Source organism: Jaculus jaculus, chromosome 3 (genome assembly GCF_020740685.1).
Source record: "Jaculus jaculus isolate mJacJac1 chromosome 3, mJacJac1.mat.Y.cur, whole genome shotgun sequence".
Classification (NCBI taxonomy): Eukaryota; Metazoa; Chordata; class Mammalia; order Rodentia; family Dipodidae; genus Jaculus; species Jaculus jaculus.
The window spans coordinates 104,115,118-104,137,960 of NC_059104.1; the positions used below are offsets into that span (position 1 = coordinate 104,115,118).

Sequence of the window (22,843 nt, forward strand, 5' to 3'; positions counted from 1 at the left end):
GGCTGGAGAGATGGCTTAGCGGTTAAGCGCTCGCCTGTGAAGCCTAAGGACCCCGGTTCGAGGCTCAGTTCCCCAGGTCCCACGTTAGCCAGATGCACAAGGGGGCGCACGCGTCTGGAGTTCATTTGCAGAGGCTGGAAGCCCTGGCGCGCCCATTCTCTCTCTCTCTCCCTCTATCTAGCTTTCTCTCTGTCTCTGTCGCTCTCAAATAAATAAATTAATTAATTAAAAAAAAAAAAACAGAACACTTCTTTAAAAAAAAAAAAAAAGGTAACGAGGCCGACTGACAAAAAAAAAAAAACAGGTACATAGGCCTGTGTTGGAAGGGCTAATCTCTCTTTCTGTGTCAGGGCTGGTTATGGGCTACATATTCTTGGCTTGTTTACCATTTTCAAATAAGCTATATTTGGGGGTTAAATATTGTTGCCTTTGGTGCTTTCATACTTATAGGGCCTTTGTCATTTGCTTCTGTCATTATTGAGGGCAGAGTCTGATTCAGATCCAGGATGACCTGGAACCCAAATCAGAACAGAAATCTCTACCTCCCAGCTGACAAGAGTAAGGGTGCAGAACAACACACACCCTTAGGGATTTTGACTTTATAAGACCATCTGTTTGTGTTAATCAACACAATATCATACTCTGTGTTGGTTTTTATTGAGTGTGTATATTGCTTAGTTGAAGATTAGAATTTTCCAGTAAGTTGTTCCACCCAGTCCACAAGAATACTGGCTTAGCAAGCAAACTCAATGCCTAGGATTACTTCTGTGGTTGGATTGGGGGACAAGAGCTACACCTGGCACCTTAAACTCATATATTGAAAGTATATAAAGGTAGATTGCCACATCTAAGAACACTGCAGATAAGTAGAAAACCCAAGCATCAAATCAATTCAGGATGCAAACACTACACTATAATACAAGAAACCCAAAAAATCAAAATAATGTAATCCCATCAAAAGTTATAAATCCATCAGAAATGATCACCAATGAGACTGTTTTAGATGAAATGCCTGACAGAAATTTCAAGAAATTGATGGTATCTATACTCTAAGAAATCAAAGAAGAAATGAAAGAAATCAAAGAAGACAAAGGAATTAAAGAAGAAAACAAACTCCTAAAAGAGAACACAGGAAACTAGCTCAATGAAATAAGGAAGTCATTACAAGACATGAGTAAGGAAATAGAAATGCTGAAGAAAAATCAGGCTGAAATTCTAGCTCTGAAGAACACAGTCAGTCAAATAAAAAACTCTGTGGAAAGTCTCACCAGTAGAATGGATGAAGGAGAGAACAGAATATCTAAATTAGGAGACCAGGTGTTAGACCTAATACAGTCCACCAATGAGAAAGACAAGCTAATAGAAAGTTATGAATGGGAATTGCAAGATACTATGAAAAGATCAAACATAAGAATTCAGGGTATAGAAGAAGAAGAATTTCAATCCAGAGGCTTAGTAAGCATTTTCAACAAACTCATGGAAGAAAATTTTTCCCAAATTGGGAAAGAAACACCAATGCAGATACAAGAAGCTTTTAGAACACCAAAAAGACAAAACCTGGAAAGAACCTCTCCTCACCATGTTATAATTAAACTACTAAACACACAAACCAAAGAAAATATATTGAAAGCATTTAGAGAGAAAATGCAAGTCACCTACAAAGGCAAGCCCATCAAAATAACAGATTACTCAACATAAACTTTAAAAGCCAGAAGAGGTTAAAATGATGTATTCCAAGTTCTGAAAGATAACAACTGTCAACCAAGATTAATTTATCCTACAAAGCTATCTATACAAATTGATGGGGAGATGAGGACACTCCACAACAAAAACAGGCTAGGAGAATTTATGACAACTAAACCACCTCTACACAAAATACTTGAAGGAATTCTTCATGCTGATGAGAAAGCAAAACATACATAGGAGGAAATAGGAAAAAATAAACCATACTCAACAGTTAAAACAAGCAAGTAAAGGGTAAACAAGAAACACTACAAGGGCTGGACAGATTGCTTAGTGGTTAAGCACTTGCCTGTGAAGCCTAAGGACCCCAGTTTGAGGCTTGGTTCCCCAGGACCCATGTTAGCCAGATGCACAAGGGTGCACATGGATCTGGAGTTTGTTTGCAGTGGCTGGAGGCCCTGGTACGCCCTTTGTTTCTCTTTCTCTGTGTCACTCTCAAATAAATAAATAAATAAAAAGGAAACACTACAAAATAAGAAGAATGGCAAGAATAAAAACATACCTTTCAATAATAATTTTTATTATCAATGGCCTTAATGTCCCAACCAAAAGATACAGGCTTGCAGACTAGATTAAAAGGCAGGATCTTGCCAGTTGTTACCTCCAGGAAACTCATCTCTCAATAAAAGATAGACCACTGTCTTAGAATGAAAAGATGGAAAACGGTATTTCAAGCAAATGGGTATAGGAAACAAGCAGGGGTTGCTATCCTAATGTATGACACGATAGACTTCAAAACACCATTAGTGAGGAAAGATAAAGAAGGTCATTTTATACTGATTAAAGGAACACTCCAACAGGATAACATTACAATCCTAAACATATATGCACCTAACATGGGGGGTCCCAATTTCATCAAACAAACACTACTAGACTTAATGTCACAGATAACACCAAATGCAATTGTTGTGGTTGACTTCAATACCCCACTCTCATCAATTGACAAGTCATCCCAGCAAAAAATTAACAGAGAAATATCTGGATTAAATGTCATGGAACAAATGGATCTAACAGATATCTACAGAACATTCCATCCAAATGCTGAAGAATATACATTTTTCTCAACAGCACATGTAACACTCTCCAAAATAGCCCATATATTAGGACACAAAGCAAATCTTAACAAATACAGGAAAATTTAAATAATCCCTTGTACTCTATCTAACTACAATGGGATTAAACTGCAAATCAGCAACAAGAAAAACTAAAGAACATGCAGGAAATTCATGAAGACTAAACAGTACACTACTGAATGATGAATGGGTCATTGAAGTAATCAAAAAGGAAATGAATAAATTCATAGAATCAATGATAATGAGAATACAACATACCAAACCTTTGGGGCACAATGAAGGCAGTCCTAAGAGGGAAATTTATCGCTCCAATTGCCTATATTAAGAAATTAGAAAGATCAAAAGTAAACAACTTAATGCTTCATCTTGAGGGGAAAAAGAAGGACAAGGCAAACCAAAAATCAGTAGACAGGAAGAAATAATAAAGAGTAGGGCAGACATTAATGAAATAGAACCAATAATAATAATAATAAAAATAATCCAAAGAATCAATGAAACAGAGTTGGTTCATTGAAAGGATAAACAAGATAGATCAATTCTTAGTAAATCTGACCAAAAGAAAGAGAAAATATATATAAATTAATAAAATTAGGATGAAAAAGGCACCATCACAACAGGTACCAGAGAAATTTTTAAAAATCATAGAGACAGCCGGGCGTGGTGGTGCACGCCTTTAATCCCAGCACTTGGGAGGCAGAAGTAGGAGGATCACCATGAGTTCAAGGCCACCCTGAGACTACAGGGTTAATTCCAGGTCAGCCTGGACCAGAGTGAGACCCTACCTAAAAAAAAAAAAAAAAAATCATAGAGACATAATATAAGAACATATATTCCACTAAGTTTGAAAAATCTGAAAGAAATGGATGATGTCCTTGATTTATATGACCTACCAAAATCAAATTGAAATAAGGTCAACCACTTAAATAGATCTATAACAAGTATGGATATCCACGCACTTTTAAAACATCTCCCAACTAAAACATGTCCAGGCACAGATGGGTTCACTGGTGAATTTTTTTTTAATATTTTTTGTTCATTTTTTATTTATTTATTTGAGAGCGACAGACACAGAGAGAAAGAGAGAGAGAGAATGGGCACGCGAGGGCGTCCAGCCACTGCAAACAAACTCCAGACGCGTGCGCCCCCTTGTGCATCTGGCTAACGTGGGACCTGGGGAACTGAGCCTCGAACCGGGGTCCTTAGGCTTCACAGGCAAGCGCTTAACCGCTAAGCCATCTCTCCAGCCCTCACTGGTGAATTTTACCAGACCTTCATGGAAGAACTAACACCACTGTTTCTCAAACTTTTCTATACAACAGAAAAGAAAGGAATCCTACCAAACTCCTTCTATGAAGCCAGCATCACCCTGATACCAAAAAAGACCAAAAAAAAAAAAAAAAAAAAAGAAAGAAAGAAAATTACAGAACAATCTCCCTTATGAACATAGATGCAAAAATGCTGAACAAACTATTGGCATACAGAATACAAAAATATATCGGAAAGATTATTCAACCCAACCAAGTAGGCTTTATCCCAAAAGATGCAGGGATGATTCAACATATGCAAATCAATAAATGTAATACACTATATAAATGGTCTGAAGGACAAAAATTACATAATCACCTCAATGAATGAAGGAAAGGCACTTGACAAAATCCAACATCCCTCATGGTAAAAGTTCTACAGAAATTGGGAATAGAGAAGGAATATATCTCAACATAATAAAGGCTATTTATGACAAACTTACAATCAATATAATACTAAATGGGGAAAACTTTGAAGCTTTCCCACTAAAATCAGGAACCAGACAATGGTGTCCACTGTCCCCACATTTATTTAATATAATACTGACAGTATTAGCTATAGCAATAAGGCAAGAGACACTCATAAAAGAGATACAAATTGGAAAGGAAGAGATCAAATTATCATTATTTGCAAATGATATGATTCTATACATCAAGGACCCTAAAGACTCTACCAGTGAACTGTTAAAGCTGATAAACACTTTTAGCAATGTATTAGGATACAAAATAAGCACACAGAAATCAGTAGCTTTTCTATATACTTACAACAAACATGTGGAGGATGAAATCAGGGAATCTCTCCCATTCACAATTGCTTCAGAATAATAATAATAAAGTACCTTAGAAGAAACTTAACTAAGGAAGTAAAGGGGCTCTACAATGGGAACTTTAAAACACTCAAGCAAGAAATTACAGAGGACAATAGGAAATGGAAAGACATCCCATGTTTTTGGATTGGAAGAATCAATATTGTGCAAATGTCACTCTTACCAAAAGTAATCTACACATTTAATGCAATCCCCACTAAAATTCCAATGGCATACCTCACAGAAATAGAAAAAACTAAATTCATTTGAACTAAAATTTATTTGGTAGCACAAAAAAAAAAAAAACCTCCAATAGCCAAAAGAATTTTGAGCAACAAAAATAAGACTGGCGGGGGCTGGAGGGATGGCTTAGCAATTAAGGAGTTTGCTTGCAAAGCTAAAGCACCCAGGTACAATTCCCATGTTAGCCAGATGCACAAGGGAGTGCATATGTCTGGAGTTCATTTGCAGTAGCTGGAGGCTCTGGCATGCCCATTCTCTCCCTCTCTCTCTTTCTTTCTCTCCCTTCCTCTCTTTCTCTCTCAAATAAATAAAAATAAAACATTTTTAAAAAAAAGACTGGTGGTATCACCATGCCTGATTTTAAGATATTACAAAGCCACAGTAATAAAAACAGCATGGTATTGGCACAAAGACAGACATGTAGATCAATGGAACATAACAGAGGACCCAGATGTTAATTCAGGCAGCTACAGCCATCTGATTTTTGACGAAAATAACAAAAATATTCATTGGAGAAAAGACAGCCTCTTCAACAAGTGGTGCTGGGGAAACTGGATATCTATATATAGAAAGATGAAAATAGATCCTTGTTTTTCTCCATGCACAAGAATCAAATCCAAGTGGATCAGGGACCTTAATATCAGAACTGAAACTCTGAAATTGCTAGTAGAAAAGGTAGTGGAAACCCTACAACATATTGGCATAGGTAATAACTTTCTAAATATAACCCCAATTGCTCAGGAAATAAAACCACTAATCAACCACCAGGATCTCATGAAATTACAAAGCTTTTGTATAGCAAAGGACATCGTGAATAGAGCAAAGAGACAACCTACAGAATGGAAGAAAATATTTGCCAGCTACACATCTGACAGAGGACTAATATCCAGAATGTACAAAGAACTCAAAAACATAAAACAATAAGAAATCAAACAACCCAATTTAAAAATGGGCTAAGGATGGGGCTGGAGAGATGACTTAGCAGCTAAGGTGTTTGCTACAAAGCCTAAGAATCATGGTTGGATTCCTCAATACCCATATAAGCAGGATGCACAAGGGGGTACATGCATCTGGAGTTTATTTGTAGTGGCTGGAGGCGTGCCCATTCTCATTCTCATTCTCTCTCTCTTTCTCTCTCTATCTCTCTCTCTCACACACACACAGATTGCATATAAACATCTAAAAAGGTGTTCTACATCCTTAGCCATCAGGGAAATACAAATTGAAACTACTTTGACATTCTACCTCTCTCCTGTCAGAATGGCTATCATCAAGAAAACAAATGACAACAAATGTTGACAAGGATGTGGAAAAAAAAAAGGGGGAACCCTTCTACACTGTGGGTGGGGATATAATCTGGTACAGCCATTGTGGAAATCAGTGTGGAGGTTCCTGAGACAGGTAAAAAATAGAGTTACCATATGATCCAGCTATAGCACTCCTAGGCATATATCCTAATGACTCTTCTCACTCACTACCTTAGAGATACTTGCACAGCCACATTTATTGCTGCTCTATTCACAGTAGCTAGGAAATGGAACCAGTCTAGATGTCCCTTCACAGATGAATATAAACACGTGGTACAATTACACAATGGAGTTCTATTCAGCAGGAAAGAAAAATGAAAATATGAAATTTGCAGGGAAATAGATGGATCTGGGAAGGATTATACTAAGTGAGGTAACCCAGTCCCAGAAAGCCAAATGTCACATGTTCTCTCTCATATGTGGATCCTAGCTACAAATGTATAGACTTGTGTGGGAGCTGGAACCAAAAATCGGTAGCAGAGGCCAGTAAGCTAGAAAAAGGCTATAAGGGAGGGAGAAGAAGGAAGGACGTTAGGGGATGGTAGTGTATATATGTAAGTAGAAGAACAGATTACAGGGAGGGAGAAGTTCTAAGCATTGCCAGGGGAAGAGATTGTGTACAAGAAGGGCACAGAGTGGGTCAATCAAAATTCAAGATATTCTGAATAAGACATATGAAAACATTTTTTTGAATAATGGTATATCCAAAAGCCATAGATTATTATTAGAAAAATTTTCAGTGCCAGGAATAGGATACCTTCCAGTAAGTTGTTATCCAGGGATGTCCTTGTTACCTCCAAACATTACAGGCTATTGCCAAGGCCCTTAGTTTCCATTGAGAAAGAGATGGTAAGACCCTATTGCTTACTTCACATGCCTGAGCGGCAGAGTCACTGAGAAATCAAGCTGGTGCTGAGCAGAAAACCTTCTCCCTGTAGACCAGCCACCTCAAAGCTGGAAAAAGCTGCAGTGTATGTAGCCCTATGGGAGACAGAAATCATCAACAATAAAAACAGTGGACAATGGAAGTCCTAAGTTTGGCCAGGCAGGCCAAATAACCAAACAAATGCAATAGTGGCATGTCTGCTCTGGAGGAAACCAACTACTCTCTAATTGGACTGAAGGCCTGCTCTATAAGAGGGAATACATACCTGGTATTGAAAACCTAATCAAAAGCCTATGGCAGGGGAGGTCATGAACCTTAGGGTTATAAAGCCTGCTCTTGTCTGGATAAATGTATATATTGTTTTCAACAAATTTCCCTGAAACACTACATCTCATGTCCATATTCATATATTAATGCTACACTCACTTTTGGTTAGAGAAGCTTCTCTTTTCAGATGACGATGACCACTGGGATGACCCAAAAGGCAGCATAGTGCTGAGAAGAAGGGATGGAGGAGTGTCCAACACTGAAACATCTCACATCCTCCAAGGCTCAGGGTCCATTGTGGAAGAGGTGGCAAAAAGAATGTAAGAGCCAAAGGAAGGGTACCACTCCTTACAATGCAACAGAAATTGGCCTCAATATCCATGACTTCACAGTGCCTAGCAATACCTACATATGACCCTCATAATAGGAGAAAAAGATGATGACATCAAATTAAAAGAGAGACTAATAGAGAGAGGGAGGGGATATGATGGACAGCAGAGTTATGAAGGAGAACGTGGAGGAGCAGAGGGAAATATGGCTTATTGTCTGGAAGTATAAAAGTTGTCAATAAAAAATACATATGTTTTTTTAAAGTTTAGAGCAGGGCGGGAGAGATGGCTTAGCAGTTAAGCACTTGCCTGTGAAGCCTAAGGACCCCAGTTCGAGGCTCAATTCCCTAGGACAAGGGGGCACATGTGTCTAGAGTTTGTTTGCAGTGGCTGGAAGCCCTGGCACACCCATTCATATTATTTCTCTCTCTCTCTCTCACTCTCTCTCTCTCCCTCCTTCCCTCTTTCCCTCCCTTCCTCCCTCCCTCCCTCCCTCTTTCTCTGTCTGTCACTCTCAAATAAATAAATAAAAACAAAAAAAAATTTAAGTTTAGAGCAGATGGGATGGAGAGATGGCTTAGTAGTGAAGGCACTTGCCTGAGAAGCCTAAGGACTCAGCTTTTATTCTCCAGGTCCCATGTAAGCCAGATGCACAAGATGGTGCATGCATCTGGATTTGGTTTGCTAGAGGCCCTGGTGCATCCATTCTTTTTTAAAAAATATTTTATTATTTATTTATTTGAGAGAGAGAGAGAGAGAGAAAGACAGGGAATGAGGCAGAGAGAAAGAGAGAATGGGCATGCCAGGGTCTCCAGCCACCACAAGTGAACTCCAGATGCATGTGACCCCTTGTGTATCTGGCTTAAGTGGGTCCTGGGGAATCGAACCAGGGTCCTTAGGCTTTGCAGGCAAGTGCCTTAACTGCTAAGCCATTTCCCCAGCCCTGGTGCATCCATTCTTATTCATTCTCTCTCCCTTTCTCTCTCTCTCTCTCTCTCTCTCAAGTAAACAAAAACATGTTTTTATAAAAAGTTTATCAAATTGGACTGAAAAGATGGCTCAGTAGTTAAGGTGCTTGCCTACAAAGCCTAATGATCCAGGTTATTTCCCAGTGCCCACATAAGGCCATAAAGTAGCACATGCATCTGGAGTTTGCAGAGGCCCTGGTGCACCCATTCATTCCCTCTCTCCTTCTTTTCTCTCTGCTTGCAAATAAATAAATAAAAGTTTATTGCTGGATGTGGCGGCACATGCCTTTAATCCCAGCACTTGAGAAGCAGAGGTAGGAGGATTGCCATGAGCTCGAGGCCACCCTGAGACTTTATAGTGAATTCCAGGACAGCATGAACTACAGTGAGACCCTTCCTTGAAAAACCAAAATTTAATTAATTAATTAGAGTTTCTCAAATAGATGGATCTGGAAAAGATTATATTAAGTAAGGTAACCTAAGCTCAGAAAACCAAATACTGCATGTTTCTCTCATATGTGGATCCTACATTCAAATGTTTAGATTTCAACCAGGCATGGTGGCACATACCTTTAATCCCAGCACTCAAGATGCATAGTAGGAGGATCACCATGAGTTGGAGGCCACCCTAAGACCACATCATTAATTCCAAGTTCAATTATCTAAGACTCACATAATCCAGATGCACAAGGTGGCACATGTGTCCAGAGTTTGTTTACAGTGTCTGGAAGCCCTGGCACACCCATTATCTCTCTCTCTTTCTTTCTCCCCCCCCCCCCTCTTGCTCTCGCTCTCTCTGTCTCTCCACCTCTCTCTCAAAATTAAATTCTAAGAAACTCACCAAAATGTTGAGAAGAAGTGATAGTGGCATGTTCAGCACTAAATGAGATATCTCTATCACATCCTCCAAGGCTCAGGGAACATTGCACAAGAGGTGGAAAAAAGACTGTAAGAGCCAAATGAAGAGGAGGACTGCTTACAATACTATCTTCCAGATATAAAATGGCCTTGATTTTTATGATATCACAGTGGCTGATAAACAAGACCTGCATAATAGGAGGTAAAAAGGAGCACACCTTTAATCCCAGCATTCAGGAGGCAGAGGTAGGAGGATCACAGTGAGTTTGAGGCCACCCTGAGACTACATAGTTAATGGTCAGCCTGGACCAGAGTGAGACCCTATCTTGAAAAACAAAAAAAATAAATAAATAAAATAAAAGAGACTGAGATAGATGGATGGCTTAGTGGTTAAGGTACTTGCCTGCAAAGCCTAAGGGCCCAGGTTCAATTCCCCTGTTTTTTCAAGGTAGGGTCTCACTCTAGCCCAGGCTGACCTGGAATTCACTATGTAGTCTCAGGTTGGCTTTGAACTCACAGCAATCTTCCTACTTCTGCCTTCTGAATGCTGGGATTAAAGATGTGCACCACCATGCCCTGCTTTGATAAGTTTTGATTGATCACTGTGTCTGTCACCATTACCCTGGAGCTGGTTGTCAGGCTAGCAGTAAGAGCAGTATTCATGTCCCCACTTCCTCTGCAATTTCTCCTGGGCCATGGAAGGTGTGGTTTAAGTGGTTAGTTTTATGTTGGGAAACCTATTGTCTTCTTTTCATATCAATGGACCTTGGCTTTCCTCCATTTTCTCTGCCATAATGGTGCAGACCCCTGCTTGCAACTGAGCTTTTGCTGCTTTGTTCCTTCCCAGGCAGACACCTGGTGCATAACTCCCACACTCAGCCCCAAAGACATAAATTTCATGTTACATATAGTTTACCATGATTTTTTAAATGTAGGAAAAAATAAGAAGCCAGGCATGGTGGCTTTAATCCCATGCCTTTAATCCCAGCACTTGAGAGGCAGAGGTAGGTGGACCACTGTGAGTTCAAGGCCATCCTGAGACTACATAGTGACTTCCAGGTTAGCTTGAGCTAGAGTGAGACCCTACCTCAAAAACTAAATAAATGGTCGGGCGTGGTGGAGCATGCCTTTAATCCCAGCACTCAGGAGGCAGAGGTAGGAGGATCGCCATGAGTTCAAGGCCACCCTGAGACTACAGAGTTAATTCCAGGTCAGCCTGGACCAGAGTGAGACCCTACCTCAAAAAAACAAAAAACTGGGCTGGAGAGATGGCTTAGCGGTTAAGCGCTTGCCTGTGAAGCCTAAGGACCCCGGTTCGAGGCTCGGTTCCCCAGGTCCCACGTTAGCCAGATGCACAAGGGGGCGCACGCATCTGGATTTCGTTTGCAGAGGCTGGAAGCCCTGGCGCGCCCATTCTCTCTCTCCCTCTATCTGTCTTTCTCTCTGTGTCTGTCGCTCTCAAATAAATTAATTAATTAATTAATTAATTAATTAATTAATTAATTAAAAAAAGAAAAACAAAAAAAATAAAATAAATAATAAATGAATAAATAAATAAATAAAATAAAAGTACAGCTTATTCTGACTTCAGATGCCACCTTTATCATACACTCAATTTTGGTTAGTTCATAATGTATCTCTGGGCTCACTATTCTCTCTCATTCATCTGTTCACTGACTCATCAACCAGTATCATGATTTTTTCTTTGTGCATATATAAGCATGTACAGATAAATGTATATATGTATGAATATATATGTGTGTGTGTGTGCATGCGTGTGTGTGTGTGTGTGTGTGTGTGTGTATATACACACACACACACACACACACACACACACACACACACATATATATATATATATATATATATATATATATATATATATGGGAAGGAGAGGGAAAGGGAGGGAGGAGGGGTAGGGGGACATTTGTATGCCATAGCATATGTGTGGAGGCCAAAGGACAAGTTGGTATGTTGGTCCTCTTCTTCCACCTTCTTTGACACATGGTCCCTTTCATTGCTTTGCCATTGAGAAGGCCAGTCTAGGTGACAGGTGAGCTTTGGGATTCTCCTGGTTCCATTCTCCAATGCCAGAGGCACACTGTATTACAGACACGTGCGCCATTCTGTGTCCAAGTTTACATGTATGCTGGAAATTCAACTTGGGCTGGCAGGTTTACATAGCAATCACCCTTAACCAGTGAAAAATCTCCTTAGCCCACAGTGTTTTAGTTGTGAAACTTTTATAGAGCTTTTAATGTTTGGTCGGGTTAGTCACTATCTATAAAGGTTTTTATTTTTAATGTTTTCTTGACAATTCTTGCATGTTGTTTTTCCATATAAACTTTACTATCAATTTGTCTAACTGAAAGGCCCAAGAATTCAGAAGCTCAGAAATACTATCACACTCCAAGGGGAGCTTAAGCGGGCTCCCTGAATACCTCAAACTCCAGGCTTTACTCTCTGTTGGAAGTAAGTAAAGAATCCCTCTTCTCATTATATCACAGCCCGCTCCTATTATAAAACTAGGTAAAAAGGGCATGAGATAGCCCTCAAGGATGGGAAATGAGTAATGAAGTGAACCACTTATTTGGTTTCTGTAAATAGCCTGCACTATAAGCCTTACACTATAAGCCTTAATAGCCCACACTGTAAGCCTTAGTAGCTCACACCATAAGCTGTAGTAGCCTGCCTCAGACCACCAAGGTCATAGGAGGCTGATACCATACTCTGCTACCCCCACCTAAGGAATTGCGCAAAGGCTGACCTCCAAGGTCATAGGAGACTGATACCACACTCTGCTACTCCCACCCAAGGACCTGCGCAAATGCTGACCACCAAGGTCATAAGAGAATGATTGGCCCATGAGGGGCTTGAACAAATTAAACTGGCTTAGAAATTATGGGGTGGCACAAACTGACTGGCTAACACCCTGCGGGCTCCTGATATTAAAAAATGATTGGTCTAATGCACAGGCTTTGTTAGAAACCCTATAAAAATTGTCCTGTTCCTGCATTCGGGGCTCTGCAGTCCTCTACCCCTGTGAGGTGTATGACTGTGGGCCCCAGCACGCTTGGAATAAAATCCTCTTGCAGTTTGCATCAAGACCGCTTCTCATGAGTGATTTGGGGTGTTGCCATATCCGGGCAGAGCGTGGGGGACCTCCTGCTGGGTTTTTTTCCTTCATAACCTCCTTAAGTTATTTGTTAGAATTTTTATTGATATCATATTATATTATATTTATTAAGTAAGAAACGTGAATTTGTAAAATTCTAAGTCATTTTCTTCAAGAACAAAGGGAATATTGTCCTTTGTTTAAGTGTGCCTCTCATTCCTAAGTACTTTATATTTTTATACTTTTTTTTAGGTTTTTTGGTTTGGGGTTTTGTTGTTGTTGTTGTTGTTTTGCTTATTTGAGAGTGACAGACAGAGAGAAAGAGGGAGAGAGAGAGGGCCTCTAGCCACTGCAATCTCCAGACTCATGTGCCCCCTTGTGCATCTGGCTAACGTGGGTCCTGGGGAATGGAGCCTCAAACCAGGGTCCTTAGGCTTCACAGGCAAGCGCTTAACTGCTAAGCCATCTCTCCAGCCCTATTTTTATACTTTTTGAGGATTTCTTATAGCCCAGGGTAGCCTCAGACTTGTTATGTAAGTGACGCTGACCTTTTAACTCCTGATCCTCCTACCTTCACCTCCCAAGTGCTCATATTACAGGCGTGTACTACCACATCTGGCTCCATTTCTGAGTATTTTGCCTAGCAAGGGAATACAAGCCTATAAACTTGGCACTTGGGAGGACTGAGGCAGGAAGACTGCTCTCTTGAGTTTAGACTAGCCTGTCAAAACCCTTTCCCAAACAAAGAAACACAAAATCCTTAAGTTTTCAATCTGTTTTAAGTTCAAATGAAGTGTTATCTATCAGTACATTCATTCTCTAACTAGATACAGTTTAATCTGAGGGCTGAGTCTAGTATGCTGACTTTATATCCTGTTTCTTTCCCTTTTATTGTTATATTTGGTTTTATTATTTATTATGGTTTTCAAGTCTGCTATTTGTTGCAGTTAGGTTCACATTACTAGCAGAAAACACCTGACCAAGAGCAGCTTGTGGGGAAAAATGGATTTATTTTGGCTTACAGACTCGAGGGGAAGCTCCATGTTGGCAGGTGAAAATGATGGCACAAGCAGAAGGTGGACATCATTGGCAAGGGGAAGCTGGCTATAACACTCACAAGCCCGCCCCAAGCAACACACTGCCTCCAGGAGGCTTCATATGTTAAGTTACCACCAGCTGGGGACCTGAGCATTCGAACATATAGGTTTATGAGGGACACCTGAATCAAACCACGACACTACTACACTATCTCAAAGAGAGTATTTTACTTTTTTACTAAGCCTTCAGCTCCTGATTGGTACCTTTATTTAATTTGGTATGATGCTGAATTGCTGATTACTACTGGAGACAGTGAACTCTTTTCCTTGTTCTAGACTTAGAAAAAAAATACTTATAGCCAGGTATGGTGGCGCACGCTTTTAATCCCAGCACTCGGGAGGCAGAGGTAGAAGGATTACTATGAGTTTGAGGCCACCCTGAGACTACGTAGTGAATTCCAGGTCAGCATGGGCTACAGTGAGACCCTACCTTGAGAAAAAGAAAAAAAAATACTTATAGTAGTTGCCAACTTAGTCTTGTGGGGTTAGCATAAAGATATAAAGATATTTATTATATGTGCATATACATGTGGAATCTTGCTAAGAAACTATATATTAAGTCCCATTTTTTCTACAGCCTCTTTATAAGGAATGGGTAGTGAATTTAAACAAAGTTTTCTCTGCATTTATGAGAATAATTCTTTTTTTACTGACAAGTAATACAGCCATGTCATATGAATGAATTTCTTAACAATGAACCTACTCTGCAATCTCTGAATTAATTCTATCTGATCAGTTAATTTTGCTTCTAATGTGTTATTAGATACTGTTAATAAAATAGCTATATATAATGCCCACCAGACTGCCCTCCAAATACTTATGCTTATGTCCATATATTAATACTACTCTCATGTTTGGTAAGATCCCACTGATGAAGACTTCACATACTTAGGCTTCAAGTCACTGGTAAATCAAGATGGAGCTGAGCTGGAAGCCTCCTCCCTATTGACTAGCTATCAGGATGCTGAAAAAGTTATATGCAGCATAAAACCTTTGGGAGAAGAAAAGCCATCAATAGTCTTAACCAGCAGTAGACCCTACAAGCTTACAGCTAGCTAGCCAGGCCAAATGTGTCAACTGGTGCAATGGTGGCATGTCTGTTTTGGGGGAACCAATTGGTCTTTGATTGGACTTGAGGCCCACTCCATAGGACAGAATTCATGTCTGGTATTGAAAAATCCAGTCAAAAGCATATGGCTGAGGTGGTCATAAGTCCTAAGAGGAAAACTACTACTGTTGTCTGGCTAAATGAATATACTATGACCACCAAACTAGCCTCTAAACACTTACGTGTTTATGCCCATATATTAATGCTACTCTCACTTTTAGTTAGAGAGACTTCTCTTTTCAGATGGCAGTGACCCCTGGGGTGATACAAAAATGATCAAAGGGGGGCTGGAGAGATTGCTACGCAGTTAAGGCCTGCAAAGCCTAAGGACTTATGTTTAACTCTCCAGGTCCTAAATAAGCCAGATGCACAAAGTGATACAAGTGCACAGATCATACATGCGCACAAGGGGGCACACACATCTGGAGTTCAACTGCAGTGGCTGGAGGCACTGGCATACCAACTCTCTCTCTTTCTCTCTTTCACTCTCACTATTGCATTAAAAAAGGCAACCTGATAGGCTTGCCTCAAAAAATTAAAAATAATTTTTAAAAACTGGCTGGCTGGAGAAATGGCTTAGAAGTTAAGCACTTGCCTGTGAAGCATAAGGACCGTGGTTTGAGGCTCAAGTCCCCAGGACCCACATAAGCCAGATGCACAAGGTGGTGCATACGTCTGGACTTTGTTTGCAGTGGCTGGAGGCCCTGGTGCACCCATTCTCTCTCTCTATCTGCCTCTTTTCCTGTCTGTTGCTCTCAAATAAACAAAAAAAAAAAGGCCAAAGTGCTGAGAGGAAGTGACAGTGGAGTGCACAGCACTAAATGAGGCATCTCTTTCACACCCTCCAAGGTTCAAAGCCATTGTGGAAGAGATGTCAGAAAGAATGTAAGAGCCAAAGGAAGGGCAGTACTGCTTACACTGCTGTCAACCCAACACAAAGTAGCCTTGATATTCATGAGCCCACGGTGACTGGCCCTGCCTACACAAGACCTGTATAATAGGGCAAAAAATGATGGCATCAAAATTAGAGAGAGATTAGTTGTAAAGAAGGGATTAGGCTGGAGAGATGGTTTGCCTGTGAAGCCTAAGGACCTAAGTTCAATTCCCCAGTACCCATGTAAAAGCTAGATGCCCAAGGTGGTGCATGTGTCTGGAATTCATCTGCAGTGGCTACAAGTGCTGGCATGCTCATTCTCTATATGCGCCCCCATCTAATAAATAAGTAAAATATTTTTTAAAAAAAGAAAGGACACAGAGGAAGGAGGATTTAGGAGGGGCAAAAGGGAGTATTGGGAGGATATTATGATCATGGTATATTGTCCATCTTTACAAAATTGTTACCAAGCATGGTGGCACATGCCTTTAATCCCAGCACTTGGGAGGCAGAGGTAGGAGGATCACTGTGAGTTCAAGGGCACTCTAAGACTACATAGTGAATTCCAGGTCACCCTGGGCAGTAAGAATGAAACCCTACCTCGGAAAGAAAAAAAAAAAAAGTTGTCAACAAAAAATTTTTTTAAAAGGTGGATAGCATCCCTAAGAAACAGCATGCATTTTAACCTACACAGACAGACAGACAGACAGACACACACACACACACACACACACACACACACACACACACACACAGGAAATGATATTCTAAAGACTTAATGGGTTTTTAGTTATTTGCATCTATTTATTGAGTGATATTTGGTACAAACCACCGTTCTAGATATTAGTACTATTAGGTATATTAGAACATGCTCCTCCTTTGTGGAGTTTACATGCTAGTGACAGAACACAACTGACAAACAAACAAGAAAAATAGACAACCAGTAATATAACATATCCTAGTGGTTTTAGAGCAGAAGCCAGAAAAGACTCAAAGGACATGAGATTTGAGTTAATATTTCAAAGACAAGAATCAGATCTGGTGAGACTAGAGAAAACAAGTAAGAGATTGTGATGGTTAATGTTGACTGTCACTTTCATAGGATCTAGAATCACCTAGGAAATACGTCTGTAGACATGTCTGTGAGAAGTTTTCCAGATTGGGCTAATCAAGGTAGTAAGACCTACCCTAAATGTGGGTGGCACCATTTCATGGGCTGGTGTCCCAGACTGCATAAAAGTGAGGAAGCAAGCTGAGTACCAGCATCCATCACTCTCTGCTTCATGACTGTGCATGCAATGTGACCAACTGTTTCATGTTCCTGCTGCCATGCCTTCTCTGCCATGGTGGACCATTTCCTCAAACTGTAAACCTAACTGTGAGCCTGCCTTCCTTGGGTTTTTTATCCAGGTATTCTGTCACAGTAACCAGAAAAGGAACTAATACAGAGACCTAATGCCAAGATGATGAGCAGACCTAAATGTGCCCCATAGGAGGAACTGAAAGAGGACATTTTGTCTGGCAAATATAGGGTGACAGAAAAAGTGGCAGGAGGTAAAAACATTGCCCTTCTTCAGGAACTTGTGGTCAAACAGCTCAGTAGTCCCACAGAGATCCTGACCCCACTTCTCTTTTGGCAAAAACGCAGAGAACTTCAAATTTACAATATTTTTTAAAGCAAAAAAGGAAGACTTTTTAAAAAGCCTCCTCCTTTTTATCCTCTAGGCTACATGTTCCCTATCTGTAATCAAAGATATTTAATAGTACTGTTCACCTCTGAGAAGAAGCAAGTATGACTGCATGATCTGCAGAATCAACCCATGCCAAGAAGCCCAAACTGTTCACCAAAATCTAGGCTTACCTATCCTTTCCAAATTCGAACTTCCCAGGTCCAACTCGAAGCAGATAGCCATTCAGCCACTTAGGAATCTGTCCTTGGACTCGGGTAGAGATGATCTGTGGAGCCTCCTCCACCGTGGTCAGCAATGGGGCAATACACTGCAGACTCTGCTGCTGCCCCAAGACAGCTTTTATCTGATGGGTAGTTCCCATGTTTCTCCAAAACTGTAAAAGGAAAGCCAAACACACAAAAAAATGTTACCAGATCGCTTATAAGCATGTCTATTTCTCCATAGACAATTTATAGACTAGAAGAGGAAGGAAAATGTGAACCCAACACCAAGTCTCCAAAATCTTTTCTCCTCTTCCTCATTCTCAAAACTATCAAGGCTTAAGTTCTCCACTTTTGGAACACAACAATTCTTGTATTTCATGCAGTATTAATCCACCTAAGAATTAGTTCAGGACTTTAAGTACTGTTATCATGTTTCACAGCTGAACAATACTTATCTTTTTACAATAATAACTCCAACATGTTAACCCCAGATAGGCTAATAGCAACTGCATAATTTAGAATTGTATTGATCCTAGTACCTTAAATATACCAGAATATAATCCTAAAGACTACATTCTGATTTCTGTATATTTAACAGGATTTGAATTTGATTTATTCTATTTTAATGTCATATAAATGAAAATGCATGACAGTATCTAAGAAAACAGTATCATAAGTTAAATTATCCAAAAGCCACAAGAAGTAAAATTCATTGTATACTCAGGAGCTGAAAACTGACCCTATTATTTGATACTTGCAAGAGTTCACAGGGCAGAATTGCCTAATGTAGAGAGGTAGGCAGACATATCATTAACTGTAACTTTATATATAATACTTAACTTCATTAGTTTAATAGTAAGACAAAAGTCCAGACTATGGGTTGGAGATATGGTGTAATGGTTAAGGAGCTTACCTCCAAAGCCTAATGACCCAGGTTCAATTCCTCAGTACCCACATAAGCCAGATGCACAAGGTAGCGCATGCATCTGGAGTTTGTTTGCCGTGGCTGGAGGCCCTGGAGCACCCATATTCTCATTCTCATATTCTTATTCCCCCCTCCCCTCCCCCTCCACACAAATTAAAAAATATATAAAAAGTCTACACTAGACACATGAACAGAAGTTTCAAAGAAGGAAGATTTATACTCTTTGACAAATAATTATATGGTATTATATATATAATCAATTTTTTAAAAATCTTTCAAATGTTAAATTTGAGGCACATGGGAACTTTTACTTTTTAAATATAACAATTCAAGAAGGGCCAGCTATTGCTTGTTCACTTTCACCCTGAATACCCTTATCAAAACCTCTTAAAAAAAAATTCTAGCTGAGGATACAGGTATGGTAAAGTGTTTGCCTAATATGTACAGGTCCTGGATTTGGTCACAGCACTAAAAATAGAGACTTTTGTCAGGTGTGGTACTGAAGTCCTAGCACTGAGGATGTAAAGGAAAGAATATGAATTTGAGGCCAGTGCCTGGGTTACATAAGGCTGTCCCCCCAAAAATGTTTGAGCTTAAACATTTCCAAATAAGATTTTTCAACCCCTCTTTGCTGTTTCCTCCTTTATTTTTATTTATTTTGTTTTTTTTTTAATTTTTTTTTGTTCATTTTTTATTTATTTATTTGAGAGTGACAGACATAGAGAGAAAGACAGATGGAGGGAGAGAGAGAGAATGGGCGCGCCAGGGCTTCCAGCCTCTGCAAACGAACTCCAGACGCGTGCGCCCCCTTGTGCATCTGGCTAACGTGGGACCTGGGGAACCAAGCCTCGAACCGGGGTCCTTAGGCTTCACAGGCAAGTGCTTAACCACTAAGCCATCTCTCCAGCCCTTATTTTGTTTTTTTATGTACTATGAACCACTTCATTTATTCTGTGGTACAGTATTATGCTCTCATTTAAAAACACATCCTAGCCAGGCGTGGTGGCGCACGCCTTTAATCCCAACACTCGGGAGGCAGAGGTAGGAGGATCGCCATGAGTTCGAGGCCACCCTGAGACTACAGAGTTAATTCCAGGTCAGCCTGGACCAGAGTGAGGCCCTACCTCAAAAAACCAAAAAAAAAAAAAAAAAAAAAAAACACATCCTAGCATGAGTGTTGTAGCCTATGACATAAAGGGAGTTCACACTATAACATTCCCAAAGCATGTTGAATTACAGTTAAGTATTTCCAAGTAGTAGAAATTCCCTGAGTTGTGTGTTTTAATTCTATATATTTGTGGCTGGTCACTTAGTGGAAACAACAACAACAACAAAAAAAAAACAACAGAAGACAAAAATTCTTATGATTTCAAGATAAAATATCTGCTTCACCCCTAGTTTTAGTACATAAATCCAGATACCTATATTAGTTATAATAAGAAGTTATATAGATTAATCTGTTTTTTTTAACTACATGGATTAGTATACGTAGCAATTCATGAGTAAATTTAGTTAGAAACCCACCTGTAGGTCAAAAATAAAACTCAAAACTCCGGAATTAAAAAAAGATATGTTCAAAAATTAATACTGTAACATTCCTTCATAAAAGACAGTGTTGGCAAGTCCACAGATAAACACGAGTCTTTGACATATATGCCACAATAAGGTCCAAAGCCTACCACAAGTGAAATCTCAAAATGGCAAATTGAGCCTATCCAAATTTTTTGCTGTGTGGAGTATTTTGAAATATTTGGATCACCCGCCTGGACGTGAGTATTTTTGTCACACAGGGATTTGTTGTAACCAGATTTGACACACACACTGTTAGAGGGTTTGCTTAGTCCTCCTAGTTATTAATGATGTACTGAAAGTCTTCTTGGTGCTGGTACCTGAAGAGTTGTGATGTTGTTTGGATTCCTTTTCCTTCTGAAGAGTGGTTTACAAAAAGCTTGCCTGAGAGTTACAAGTCACAAAATAGTCTGGGTCAGTTATAACCCATACAAATAATCACCTCTCAAAACATGGAGTAATACATGGGTAATGTTCATTTACTTGATAGCTCCGGTTATAGGAAACACTCAGACAGGGCTTAACTTCCACTGGTATTGCCAGGGACATCCCAACACCAGTCTGCATGTGCCCAAGGCTTTGAACACTAGTTTGAAAGCCAGCAGGACATGTCTGTAGTGTGTAAGATGAGGTGTGCGTAGTAGAGACAATCTGCGGGCAGCTTGGTGGTTCTGATACAGGATGGCGATACCGTAGGGAGGTCTGGCGAAGATACTGAGGTTGCTGAAAGTGAACTGGCCGCGAGGGGTGGGAGGCTGTCTGGAACACACCCAGCTCTGCTGACTGAGAACTTGTCTGTCCTGTTTGCTTCTTTCACATCATTATCATGAGCTATCAATAGCCGCTCAATACACTGCACTAAGAAACCCCAGGAGTTATCTCATTTGTCCTCGTGCTAACTTATTCTCTGTTGGAGAATCTGCTTCTCTTTTTCAGATAGATGCAGATCCTAAGGAAAGAACTACCCCATCATACTTCAAAGGGCCCCCGCTGAAACTATGAAAAATTGGCAAAACAAGCAAGGGTGCTGTTTTCCTGATGAACCAGATACCAGCACAAGGGGGAAGGAGACCAACACAGAGAAAAATCAACACCTACCAAATCAGAGAGCCAGAGCCTCAGAGGCCCCCAACACCTCATCACTGAAGCAGACCGAAAATGAACCCAACATGGCTCAGGGAAATTTTGTGGAAGAGGGGGCGGAAAGAATGTCAGAGCCACATGTTGGGTCATGATATGCAGAGAAGTTTATCTTACCCATACCTGTGGGCTAACTCCACAATGCACGACCCATACCTCAACAAGGAGGGTCCAAGGAGACGGGGCAGGTCACAGATGAGCCTAATAATGGTACCAAACTGGCTGTATTTGCTGAATACAAAACTAATTAAGAAAAAAAAATTTTTTTAAGAGGAAAAAAAAAAAAAGAAATCCCAGGAGTAAGCAGTAAGACAATGCAGTCTCATAGGCCACGCTGGAGAGAGAGGAAGTATAATCCTCAAAGAAGCCACACACGCAGCAGCTACTAAAGAAGGTGCATAATTTAGAAAGGCATAATCTTGTAGAGACACTTCCAGAAAGTAATCTGTATACTTGGCCATGTAGAGTTTAGTTTTTTCTAAGCAAATCATTGGCCAGCCATCATGAAGATCTGTTTCATGTACTGTTTCAGAGAGAGAATACTCAATGAAAGGGGCAGCTGTTGGAAGGCAGAGGTTCCACTGAAAGGTTTCTAATAATAGTTCCATATGCAGCAAATTTTGCTTTGTCAGCACTAGATTCATATTAGTCATACAACCCAGGCTGTTGAGCTAAAAAAAAAAAAAAAAAAAAAAAAAAAAAAAAAAAAAAAAACTTAGGCACACTATCTTCTTTTTCTTCAAATTTGCTTGCTAGAAACAGACAGGAAAGTGCAACTAAATGCAGTTGCTGGATAGAGATGTCATAGCGATCCATAAACAGGTCCAGCAAATAGACGACAAGATGTCGAGCAGAAGGGCAGAAGGCGAAGCGGTTGCTCACAATGGCAATCAAGTCAGCAAAATATCGCCTGAGACTCAGTTGAGGGGACTGGCCTTTGTAAGAGGGCAACTTCAGCCTGGTGGATGTCTGCAGCCAGCTGTCCTCGCCACCACTGCCCCTCCAGCTCCATCCATGGGACCCCGGCAGCGCGCCGGCCCGCTGGACATGGCCACTCCAGTCCGGAACCGCAGCCCTCACAGCCCCAGCCCGGCGGGCGTGCGGGGAGGGGGCCCCGCTCATGCTGCGGACAGTGGGCGGCGAAGCTCGAAGCTCGGGCCTCACCTCTGGCCCATCGCCGGGCTGCTCGCGCCGCCCATTGTTCTATTGTGGTGTTTTTGAGGTGAGGTCTCGCTCTAGCTCAGTCTGACCTGGAACTTACTCTAGCCTTGAACTCACATTGATCCTCCTACCTCCTCTGCCTCCTGAGTGCTGGGATTAAAGATTCGTGCCACCAT

At 40.5% G+C, this 22,843-nt stretch overlaps 1 protein-coding gene and 1 pseudogene across 4 annotated transcripts in view; both read right to left on the bottom strand.

The window, feature by feature from the left end:
* The window catches only part of Bco2 (beta-carotene oxygenase 2), a 71,830-nt gene extending 53,800 nt beyond the window's left edge, over positions 1 to 18,030 (bottom strand). For all 4 annotated transcript variants that reach the window (XM_004666477.3, XM_045145442.1, XM_004666475.2 and 1 more), the window contains exon 1: positions 17,840 to 18,030. In XM_004666477.3, the coding sequence (XP_004666534.2) occupies positions 17,840 to 18,030 (191 nt within the window). The remainder of the gene's footprint in view (positions 1 to 17,839) is intronic.
* A 2,744-nt stretch (positions 18,031 to 20,774) lies between these two features.
* LOC123459565 lies at positions 20,775 to 22,518 on the bottom strand (annotated as a pseudogene).
* Between the last annotated feature and the right edge of the window lie 325 nt (positions 22,519 to 22,843).